Raw genomic sequence first — 12,636 nt, forward strand, 5'->3', positions numbered from 1 at the left:
AGTGAATTTTTATGTAAAATGTGATGAAAGGGTTCGACTTCATTCTTTTGCTTGCAGATACCCATTTGTCCCACACAATCTGTTGAAAGACTGCTCTTTCCTTCATTGAATTGCCTTGCCCCTGTTGTCAAAAGTGAAGATTTATTTATGGACTCTCAATTCTATTTCATTAACCTGTATGTCTGTCCTTATGCCAGACCCACATTGCCTTGATTACTGCCTTTTTGCAATAAGTTTCAAAATCAGGAATTGTGACTCCTTCAAATTTGTTCTTTTTCAAGATTGTTTTGGCTATTCTGGCATTTCTATCTAAATTATAGGATAAGCTTTTCTGTTCCTGCCAGAAAGACAGCTGGGATTTTGACAGGGATTATGTCGAATCTGTAGATCCATGTGGGGAGCATTGCTATCCTAATAATGTTAAGTCTTCCAAGCCATGCACATGAGGTGTCTTCCCATGTGTTTAGGTTTTCTTTAATTTCTTCCAATGATACTTGTAGTTTTCAGTGCACAAGTCGTACGCTTCTTTTGTCTAATTTATTCCTAAGTATTTTAACATTTTTGATGCTATGATAAAAGAGATTATTTACCTAAATTCCTTTTCAGATTGTTCATTGCAAGTGTATAGAAATACAACCAATTTTTGTATGTTAATTTTGTATCCTTTAACCTTGCTGAACTCATTCTAATTTTTTTGTAAATTTCTCAGGATTTTTTTATACACAAGATCCTATCATCTGCAAATCAAGTTAATTTTCCTTATTCCTTTCAATACGGATGTTGTTTATTTATTTTTCTTGTCTAATTGCCTTGATTAGAACCTCCAGTGCAGTGTGGAATAGAAATGGCAAAAGTGGACTTCTTTGTCTTGTTCATGATCTTAGATAGAGAGCATTCAGTCTTTGATCACTAAGTATGATTTTAGTTTAGTTTTTTTGTTGCTAGTCTTCATCAGGTTGGAGGAATTCTCTTCTATTCCTAGTTGGTTGCCTTTTTCATCATGAAAAGGTACTGGATTTTGTCAAATGCTTGTTCTTTGTCTATTGAGATCATTATATGATTTTTGTTTTTTATTCTTTTATATTAATTGCATTCCTGTGGTAAATCTCATTTGGTCATGTTGTGTAATCCCTTTTTTGTGCGTGTGTGTATGTAATCTTTTTTATATGCTTCTAGATTCAGTTTGCTAGTATTTTGTTGAGGATTTGTGCATCTATATTCATAAAAGATATTGGTCTATAGTTTTCATTTCTTGTGACGTTGTCTAATTTTGGTATCATGATAATACTGGACTTATAGAATGAGTTGGGGAAGTGTTCCTTCCTCTTCTGTTTTTTGGTAGGAGTTTGTGAAGGATTGGTGTTAATTCTACTCTGTTTCATAGGATTTACCCATGAAGGCATCTGACCCTGGGGTTTTTCTTTGTAGAGAGTTTTGATTACTAATTCAATCTCTTTACTTGTTATAGATCTAGTGAGATTTTCTATTTCTTTTCCATCAGTTTCAGAATTTCTGCAGGGTCCATAGTAATATCCCCTCTTTTGTTGCTGATTTTAGTAATTCGAGTCCTCTCTCTTCTTTTCTTGGTCAGTCTACCTAGAGGTTTGTCAATTTTGTTAATCTCTTCAAAGAACCAATTTTTGCTTTTGTTGATTTTCTATATTGTTTTTCTGTTCTCTATTTCATTAATTTTGGCTATAATCTTTATTTCCTTCTTTCTGCTTGCTTTAGGTTTTGTTTGCTATTTTTCCATTTTCTTTAGGTGAAAGGTTAAGTTATTGGTTTGAGATCTTTTATAACAGTAGGATTTATAGCTATAAAGTTCCCTGTTAGCACTGCCTAGCTGCAACTCATAATTTTTGCTGTTGTGTTTTTGTTTTCATTCATCTCAAAATATTTTCTAATTTCGTTTGTGATTTCTTATTTGTCCCATTGGTTATTTAGGAGAATGTTGTTTAATTTCCACGTTTTTAAATTTCCCACATTTCTTCTGTTATTGATTTCCAATTCATTCCATTTGTGGTCAGAGAATATTTGTATGATTTTGCTCCTTTTAAATTCATTGAGACTTATTCTGTGATCTCAGATATGGTCTATCCTGGAGAATGTTCCAGGTACACTTGGGAAGAATCTGTATTCTGCTGTTGTTGGGTGGAATGTTCTATAGATGTGTGTTAGGTCTAGTTGAGTTACAAGATTGTTCAAGCCTTCTGTTTCCTTGTTGATCTTCTGCCTATTGGTTCTACCCATTTTTGAAAGTGCGGTGTTGAAGTCTTCAGATATTATTGTTGACTTATGTTTTTCCCTTCAGTTCCGTCTGTTTTTGCTTCATGTATTTGGAGGCTCTGTTGTTAGAGGCATGTATGTTTGTAATTGTCTTATCTTTCTGTTGGATTGACCCTTTTATGATAAAATGCTCTTCTTTGTCTCCAGTGACAGTTTTTGCCTTAAAGTCTATTTTTTCTGATATGAGTAGTATAGCTACTCCAGCTCTATTTGGGTTACTATTTGTGTGATGTATCTTTGTTATCCTCTTACTTTCAACCTTTTTGTGTCTTTGAATCTAAGGTGTGTCTTTTGTAGATAACGTATAGTTGGATCACATTTTTTTTTTTTTAAGATTTTATTTTTTTCCTTTTTCTCCCCAAAGACCCCTGGTACATAGTTGCATATTCTTCGTTGTGGGTCCTTCTACTTGTGGCATGCGGGACGCTGCCTCAGCGTGGTTTGATGAGCAGTGCCATGTCCGCACCCAGGATTCGAACCAACGAAACACTGGGCCGCCTGCAGTGGATCGCGTGAACTTAACCACTCGACCATGGGGCCAGCCCCGTGGATCACATTTTTTTCTGATCCATTCTGCTAATCTCTGCCTTTTAATTGGAGTCTTTTATCCATTTAATGTAATTACTGATAATGTAAACGTGTCTCAATATGGGTTCACCTGATTGTTTCCTCATAATTAGAGTTGGGTCATGCATTATTGGAAAGACATGTCATGTTTTATGCTTCTCTGGACATTGCATCAGGAGCTACATCTTGTCAGTTTGTCCCATTGCTGATGTTAACTTTGATTATTGGTTTAGGTCATGTCTGATAGATTTCTCCACTGTAAAAGGTAACTTTACGTCCATTTGTCACTAATAAGTAGTATGTTCAAGGACATTTTGAAACTCTGTAAATATTCTCCTCAACAAACATTCACCCAATGGTTTTAGCATCATTCATTACTTTAAAACCTTTCCCTAAATTTGGGGAAACAACTGTCAGTCTACTAAAATCCCTTCTCACTTTGTTTGAATATACACATAAACTTCATTTCCTAGTGTCCTTGCAGTTGGATGTGGTGACTTGATTAAGTTGTTTCTGCCAAGTATGTAACTAACTGGTTTGTCAAATGGCTGAGCTCTTTGAGGTACAAACAGGAAAGAGCTCTATTTTTGTCCAACCACTGACTTTATACATGTTCTACTGGGTGTTCTCTCCCTCTCCTTTCCCTTTAGCCCCCAGAAGATTCTTTAGCTTTCTAGTTACTTTAAGTTATAAGAACTGTGTCATTTTGTTAAATAAGACTCACTTTCAGGTATTTTTTTTAGAAAAGGCTAGTCCAATTCAAAACTTAACTGTTGCATCCAATTCACTGTTTCTGCCTTCCTCACAGCTCATTCCTGGCCCGTGGCTTAGGACCTGCACTGTGAAGGGAAGGGTGTAGCTGGTTTCAGTACTCTCCCTTCACGTCTCCTCTGCTGCTTCTGGGTTCTCAAGGGCTGGGCAGGAAGAAGTGGGGATTCAAGGGAAAGGGATAAAGTGCTGTCATATAAAATCTTGTCTGTTGGAGAATGGACTCCTTTGTGTCACAAATGTCCAAATACTGACTCTTCAATGAGGCCTATTTGCAGCTTCTTTGGAGACTCTGTAGGGACCTCCATGCTTGGCAATCTCCTAGCAAGGGTATTAAGTTCTCCAGCTGTCTCCTTGAGAGCCCCCCAAGCTCCCATCCCGTGTTCATGTTCTCTTTTGCTTGGTTCTCTACCCTTCATACTGTCTTTCTGTGCAGGATACCTTCAGAACAGTTCAAGCCAGGCTATCTTTTGAATATACACACGCAGCCCACAGGAAGCTCGTTCTTGCTTTGCCAAACAGTGGGAGTACAAGCCACCCCACTAAATGTCATCATGGGCTTTCAGAATTCTCCAGGGAGAATCGTTTTACCACGGGGTGAGGAAAGAAGAAAATAAACCATTTCCCCTTGAATCCATGACTCATTACCTCAGTGACTCCTTTTTCTGTGTACGTAGCATAGACGTGGGTAGATAGGTGATCCAAGGACCAAGATGACCACTTTTCGGTAAACTCTGAAAGAGGAGGCCCTAGATCTTTGGCATGCTAGTACCTACTTGGTACGTGAGGGAAATGGTGAGACTGCAAGAAAAGTCTCATTTAACATTCTGTTTACAAATATAAGAAAACTATTAAAATAACTTCTAATTAGAGAATTATTATATTATTCAAATAAAATTTGTGTATTTTTTCCTCTGCTTAACACACTGATCTTTCTTTTCTTCAAACTCCTCAGAGTTATCATTCACACCTTTTTGTTCTTGTTGGTCCCTCGTCCTGGAATGCTCTGCCTCCCAGATCATCACGTGCTTGAAATTTACTTTTTATTCAGGTCTCATCTTCTCAGAGGAACTTTATTGATGATTCAATCTAAAGTAGCCTCCCCAGGGGCCGGCCCGGTGGCGCAGCAGTTAAGTGTGCACATTCCGCTTTGGTGGCCCGGGGTTCGCTGGTTCAGATCTCGGGTGCGGACATGGCACTGTTTGGCAAGCCATGCTGTGGTAGGCATCCCACATGTAAAGTAGAGGAAGATGGGCATGGATGTTAGCTCAGGGCCAGTCTTCCTCAGCGAAAAGAGGAGGATTGGCAGCAGTTAGCTCAGGGCTAACCTTCCTCGAAAAAAAAGAATAAAGTAGCCTCCCCAATACCTAGTGGTTGTGTTTTGGCACCTAAATTTTTGTTATTTAACTACTCACCTATCTCCACGTTCAAGAATGTGTCCCATGAAAACAGAGAGCTTGTCCATCTTTTGCACTTCTGTAGACCCAGCATCCAGGATAGGATCTGGCATATAGTGTATACCCAATAAATATCTGATGAATGAATGAATGAACATTGTATCATGAGCTCTTTCTCACAAGTCATTACATTTTTTTTGTAAATATTAATCCTACAACTCCACAACAAAAACAACTCGATTCAAAAAAGGGCAAAGAACTTGAGTAGACATTTCTCCAAAGAAGATACAAATGGCCAATAAGCACACAAAGAGATGCTGAGCATCGCTAATTCATTAGGCAAATGCAAATCAAAACCTAAATGATACTCCACTTCATACTCCTTAGGATGTTGTAATATATTTTTAAAAGAACAAAACAGAAGATAAGTATTGGCAAAGATGTGGAGATATTTAACTAGTGGGAGTGTCAGTAGTACACTCACTGTGGAAAACAGTATAGCAGTTTCTCAAAAAATTAAACATAAAATTATCATATGACCCAGCAATTCAACTTCTAGGTATATACCCAAAAGAATTGAAAACGGGGACTCAGATATTTGTCCATGAATGTTCGTGGCAGTGTTATTCACAGTAGCTAAAAGGTGGAAATAGCTCACATGTCCCTCAGTGGATGAATGGATAAACTAAATGTGATATGTACAGACAATGGGTGTTATTTAGCCTTCAAAAAGAAGGAAGTTCTAATCCATGCTATGACGTGGATGAACTTTGAAAATGTTATGCTGAGTGAAGTAAGCCAAACACGAAAGGACAGATAGCATATGATTCCATTTATATGAGGTACCTCGAATAGTCACATTCGTAGAGACAGAAAGTGGAGTAGTGGTTACCAGAGCCTTGGAGAGTTATTGTTTAATGGGTAGAGTTTCAGTTGAGGATGCTGAAAAGGTTCTGGAGATGGATAGTGGCAATGGCTGCAGAACAATGTGTATGTACTTTGCCGCTGAATTGTGTACTTAAAAATGGTTAAAATGATAAATTTTATGTTATGGATATTTTACCATGATAAAAAAAAACTAAAATCCTTAATCTTAATAGCTGCTTAGTATTCCAGCATGTAAGTATACTATGCTTTATTTAACCATTACTGTTATTGCACATTTATATGGTTTGAGTTATTACTTTTGTTATAAGAGATGATAAAGTGTGTATATATAAATCTCAGATGTAAAATTATTAGATCAAAGGATTTATATAAATGTTTCAATTTCTTAGTGCCAAATTAATTTCCAGAAAGATGTACTCTTTTGCCTTTCAACAGATCTTTAATTTTAGTAACGATTCAAATCTGAATTTTTATATAGAAAGATTTATGTTTATCCATACAAGTCAACTCTCACTTCTTTATATAATGCAGGTGTGTTTTGCTTCCCTTTAAATCATTCACATTTATACTTATAGCATCTAGCTTTTTCTTAAGCCTCAGAATCAACACAAAAAAGAAACACTGATAAAGTATGACAAGTTTGCCTAATTTCTGATATACAATATTGTGCTACACGTTGTAAGGTGCAATGGATGGGGAAGCCTCATAGGGAAGGAGGTTAATGCTGGCATTGTAGTAAATTGATTTAAATTTCTTTATACTGTAAAATGATCCTAAAATAAAATAGAAGAAACTGTTAATCTAGGGGGGTAAGCTACCTTATGACATCTTTAACATTGACATCTTGAACTTAGTTAAGAAGTAAAATGTTACTTTATTGAGTGGTTCCTCATTATTTGAAGAGCTGCTGAAATTTAGAATTTTGTCTGTCAATCACAAAAGTTAAATTCTAAGAAATCACATTACTTAGTTGTTTAGCATATAAACCTAAGAAATCAGTTATAGTCAAGCCACTCTGTTCTAATTTCTCTGTTCTGGCAATGGACAGGGGCTTAAATATGTGGCAATATAGATTTTTTTTTTTTTTGAGTCTTCACTGGAGAATGAGATTGTAGTTAAAATTCACTTGTGAACTAAAAATATTTCTCCAAGAATTAAGATTCCCTCAACATGTTGGAGGTGATGACGGGGGCAATATGTGTGCCTATACATATTTATTTCAAGCAGCACATTCCCATATATGGTTTCACTGTAGAGCTTAACCAAAAAATAGTACTCTTCTAAAATTATGATCACAGATATTGAGCCAAGTCCTAGTATGTATTTGGGGAGTTTAAAATTGCCTTAGAAGTTTTATCATATAACCTTTGGTAAATAATTCCAGAAACCTTAGAGATCACACATTTTTTTAATATGAAAAGCCATCATAACATCTTGAAGATCTTTAAGTTATTTTATAAATGCTCTCCACAGTAGTCTGCGATGATCACCGTCAAGGTTGAGCTGGAAAACAAGGGGAAAAAGCGAGTCCTGTTGTACATAAAGATCTCATTTATGTATTAGACCCTTATTATTGAGCTTGAATTTGAAGTTCATTTGTTCTTATAATGGTTTTCTTGATGTATTAGGCTTATTACAAATAGTCGAAATACTGTCAACTTTTGATCTGATTACTCTCTGATTTTAATTGTATGTGCTTAATGATTTTGTCATGTATTCTGCATCTGTAAGTAGAAGTAGAATGCTTTTATATATCTGATCCAGCCAAACTCAGATTAAGCCTAAATTTGAAAATAACACACACACGCACAAATTACTTCTCTTCTTCCAAGCTAGTGTAGACACGTTGGCAGGTGGCACCTAACTCTGCACCTTTGCAACAGTATGAAGGGCGATAATAGTCCATTCCTAGCATGACCCAACTTGTAAACGAGTTGGATATCTCTGAAAGGATTCAGAGCTCTAAAGTAACAGACAAAATGAACCTCTAATTTTTGACTTGGTCTGTTCACTCTCATTCTCTCAGAAAGAATATGTTACATCAGAGTAGAAGATGTTAATAATAGACCATAATAACATAGAGGTGGCGAGATCCACCACTGAGGTGCAAAAGAGAACAGTTAACATTTGCGAATATCAGCAAGCAGGAAGCTAAAGGAAAGGATTGGTGTTGAGGCAAGATAAAGGAGAGATAATTTGTAGGTAAAACTACACTTTAGAAAATTGATAATACCAACTAAGAATAGGAGAACTTTGCTCACTTGTTGGGCACTCAATTAGGAAACGTTACAGCGTAGAGAAAGGATAGAAGTGATATTCCCTAAGGAGAAGAGGAGCGCTGGTTAACTGGAACATACCTCACACTTACTAGGATTCACCATAATTAAGCATTTAAATTTAGCACTCTGTTTCTAGGTAAATATATTTTGAGTTTCGGACTGACTTGATAAAGCACATATTTTTGATACAAATTGTATATTAGGGACTACCTCTTATAACATTCCTATAGATGAGGAGTCAGCAGACTTTTTTATTCAGGGGCCATGTAGTAAATATTTTAGGCTTTGCAGGCCATCTGGTCTCTATCACAACTACTCCATTGTAAACGAGTGCCACTCTAGGCGACACAGCAAATGAGCATAGCTGTGGTCCAGTAAAACTTCATACAAACATAGGAAGCAGGCCAGATTTGGCCAGAAGCCATGATTTTGCCAACCCCTGCACTAAATAGAAAAGTCTCAAGCTACCCTGTGCATTTTAGTCTATTTTTTAATACCCTGCACTCTCTTTATACAATTCTCAACATTATTTTACTTAGTTACTTCACGGAAACCAAGGGAAGATGAAAAAGATGGCCAAGCATATAAATTTGTGTCACGATCTGAGATGGAAGCAGATATTAAAGCTGGAAAATATTTGGAACATGGGGAATATGAAGGAAATCTCTATGGCACCAAGATTGATTCTATCCTTGAAGTTGTCCAAACTGGACGAACTTGCATTTTGGATGTCAACCCACAAGTAAGCCGCGTGGATTCCAAAACTGTTTTTAAAATTTTGTTTCCTATGGAGTTTTTGTTTCGTTTTGTTTTCAGATTGTGAAGGTGGCTCTTTCCCCATATTACCTGTTCGTGATAGAGAACCTTATTATGCATCCACAGGTAGTTAAATAAATCTCTGATCAGTTAGCCAGCAGAGGCTTGGATAGCAATAGAAACGTGATAGAAGTTTAGTATTTATGTACTTGCTCAAGTAATATATAAATGCATGTGTTATGAAACATTGAATTTTTTTTTTTAATTTTTTTTTTTTTAAAGATTTTATTTTTTCCTTTTTCTCCCCAAAGCCCCCCGGTACATAGTTGTGTATTCTTCGTTGTGGGTTCTTCTAGTTGTGGCATGTGGGACGCTGCCTCAGCGTGGTCTGATGAGCAGTGCCATGTCCGCGCCCAGGATTCGAACTAACGAAACACTGGGCCGCCTGCAGCGGAGCGCGCGAACTTAACCACTCGGCCGCGGGGCCAGCCCGAAACATTGAATTTTTTAAATTTAAACAAGTCTGCAACATAAAGAATAAAAAATAGAAATCGCAACCCTTCCCACCCAACACACACACGTGCATTCATTTCATTCTCATTCTGTGTCGGTCTTACCAACCCCCTCTCACCCCTGTACACTCAGCCCAGCCTCACTTCCCTACTCAGAGATACGTATTATTGTTTTGGTGTTTGGTGTTTATCTATCTGTCATTTTAGTGTGCCTTAAATACAAATATTTACATTAAATCTAATAGGTTTTCTATTTTTGTTGTTTCTTTTTTACATAAAGGGAAACATTCTATCCAGATTCTTTAGCTCTCTTTCGTTAAACAGTATTTCTTAAAGATCTTTTCTTGTCAGTTACCGTAGAGCTTTTTTTGTTCTTTGTAATTGTTGCATATTATTTCCTAGTACAGATGTATATTAATTTATGTAACCACTCTATTTAATAGACACTGAGAGTATTTCTGCGTTTTCAATATTAACAGAATTCTACAATTAACATAGATAGTGTTTACATCATTCTTGATGATTTTTTGAATCATTAAGTTTAATACTATGTTCAAGAAGATCAAAGAGTAGTGAGACAGAGGGCAGAATACGGTTAGTGGTTCATTATTTTAGGAAGGTATTGTATGGTATCCAAAGGATAGAAGGGGGGCAAGTATTAAATTACATCCTTAATCCTTAGGAAGAGGGCGGATAAGCTTTATTTAGTATTTAGTATAGATTAAAGGGGAACAGTTCAGATTCTGATGCTATGTCAATTGGTTTGTAATTGTTCTCTACACAGGCCCTGAAAGTGCTGAGGACATCTGAGTTCATGCCCTATGTTGTATTTATTGCTGCTCCAGAACTAGAGACATTACGTGCCATGCACAAGGCTGTGGTGGATGCTGGTATCACTACCAAGCTTTTGACGGTAAGCAGGTCTTTTCAGGCTAACGATATTGTTTTCCTCCTAAAATTTTTCCTCTTCCTTTTCTTTTAGGCGTGTTTAACTTTAATCATATTTATGAAATAAATATACTATATAAGGTATTATAGAATAAAAATTCATTCCCTAGAGATAGTTATAATTTGGAACAGTATTACTTTTCCATAAAAGTTATTGTGCGCTTTATTTTAAAGCAAAAGTTTACTGCTCCTATGTAAATGAAATGGGCCAGTATTGAAATATGCATGTTAATCCAGACCCTTTATTTTACTGATGAGGAAACTGGGTCCCAAGACCATTAACAAGCATGTTCATCATATGGTTGACTGCTGGTAGGGTTACTTTTTTTTATATTATGGAAAATTTTAAATATATACAAAAGAGGGAGAAAATGAACTCCCATGTGCTCATTACCTAGTTTCAATAATACGAAGCCATTTTTATTTCAGTTTGACCTCTCCTCACTTCCTCTCTTACCTTGAATTACTTTGGAGCAAATATTTGATATCATATCAACCATAAATACTTTAGTATTTATCGCTAAAAGATAAAAACTTTTTAAACATAACCCTAACCCCATTAACACATAAAAAATTAATAAGAGCAACTTCTTAATATCATCAATATTCAGTCTATATTGTATTTTCCCCAAGATTTATAATTTTTTTTTTTGCAGTTGATGTGTTCAAATTAGGATCCAAACAAGATCAACACATTGCATTTACTTGGTATCTTCTAAATCTCTTTTTTTTCTTCAGCTTAATTGAGGTATAATTGACATACAATAAACTGTACATATTGAAAGTGTACAATATGATAAGTTAGTTTGAGCAGGTCTATACAGGCATGAAGCCATTGGAATCAAGATAATGGACCTGCTGTCACCTCCAAAGGTTTCCTTTGCCCCGTCAGAATCCCTCCCTCCTGCTCCTTCCTCCTCTGCCCACATTGTAGCTGATAAGCCTTGAAATCAGGTAGTGTTAGTCATCTTTGTTCTTTTTCAGGTTGCTCCGTGTCTCTACTTAACTTTTTCAATATCTGAAATATAGTTATAATAAGTATTTTCATGTCACCATCTAATTCTCACATTTGTGTCAGTTCTGGATCAGTTTTGCTTGAATGACTTCGCTCCTCATTATGGGTTGTATTTTCCTGCTTCTTGGCAATCCTGGTAATTTTTTATTGGATGCTGGACATTGTGAGATTTGTTCTAGGATGCAGTTATTTGGAAATAGTTTGTTTCTTTCAGGCCTCGCTTTTAACATTTGTTAGGTTAGACCAGAGCAGTTCTCATTCTAGAGGCAGCTATTCTCCACTACTGAGGCAAGACCATTTGAGCACCCTCCCAAACGGCCTGTGCGCCATGAGGTTCTGTTCTGCCTGGTGGGAATAGGTACTGTTCCTGGCTCGGGATGAATACCTCTCTTTCTCTCTGGTGGTTCTTCAGTGGCCTCGGGTAGTCATACACGTGCCCTGATTGGTACTCAGCTGAATGCTGGAAGGGGACCTTCTTCAGGTCTCCGAAGTTCTCTCTCCCTGCTACTTTTCCATTCCGGTGCTATGTCCTGTGAACTTTTGCCACCTTGGTCTCCGTGGGCTCTTAACTCTGTCCCAACTTAGAAAGTTCAGTAGGCTCTACCTGGGCTCTGGCTCATGTGCTGCAGCCTAGAGACTGTTTCAAGCCAGTGAGCTGGGGCATTCATAGGGCTCACTTCATTTGTTTCCTGTCTCTTGGAGATCTCTGTCTTTTGTTGCCTAATGTACAATGTCTGAAAAATTGTTGTTCCATATGTTTGTCTGTTTTCATTGTCAGGCAGGAGGGTTACTCTGATTCCTGTTATTACATCTTATCTGGAAGCAGGCATCCCTTTAGTCTCTTTTACTCTGTTAAATTCTCACTGCTTCCCTCCCTCCTCTCTCTCTTAACCTTCTAATTTAATTGTTCAGGAACTTGGGTCGTTTATCCTGTAGAGAGTTCCATGTCTGGATTTTACCAATTCTGTCATTTTCCTCTATTCCTTGTATTTCCTGTGAACTGATAGAGGCTTGATCAGATGCAGGTTCAATTTTTTTTTTCAAGAATGACTGATTAGTGGGGGACCAGCCTCATGGCATAGTGGTTAAGTTCGCGTGCTCTGCTTTGGCAGCCTGGGGTTCCCTGGTTCGGATCCCAGGCATGGACCTGGCACTGCTCATCAAGCCATGCTGTGGCAGCATCCCACATATAAAATAGAGGAAGATGGGCGTGGATGTTA

At 37.1% G+C, this 12,636-nt stretch overlaps 1 protein-coding gene across 16 annotated transcripts in view; it reads left to right on the forward strand.

Moving 5' to 3' along the window:
* The window catches only part of PALS2 (protein associated with LIN7 2, MAGUK p55 family member), a 101,426-nt gene that overhangs the window by 83,939 nt on the left and 4,851 nt on the right, over positions 1–12,636 (forward strand). For all 16 annotated transcript variants that reach the window (XM_023639385.2, XM_070265720.1, XM_070265721.1 and 13 more), the window contains 2 exons: positions 8,725–8,927; positions 10,238–10,366. In XM_023639385.2, the coding sequence (XP_023495153.1) occupies positions 8,725–8,927; positions 10,238–10,366 (332 nt within the window). The remainder of the gene's footprint in view (positions 1–8,724; positions 8,928–10,237; positions 10,367–12,636) is intronic.

This window comes from Equus caballus, chromosome 4, assembly GCF_041296265.1.
Source record: "Equus caballus isolate H_3958 breed thoroughbred chromosome 4, TB-T2T, whole genome shotgun sequence".
Classification (NCBI taxonomy): domain Eukaryota; kingdom Metazoa; phylum Chordata; class Mammalia; order Perissodactyla; family Equidae; genus Equus; species Equus caballus.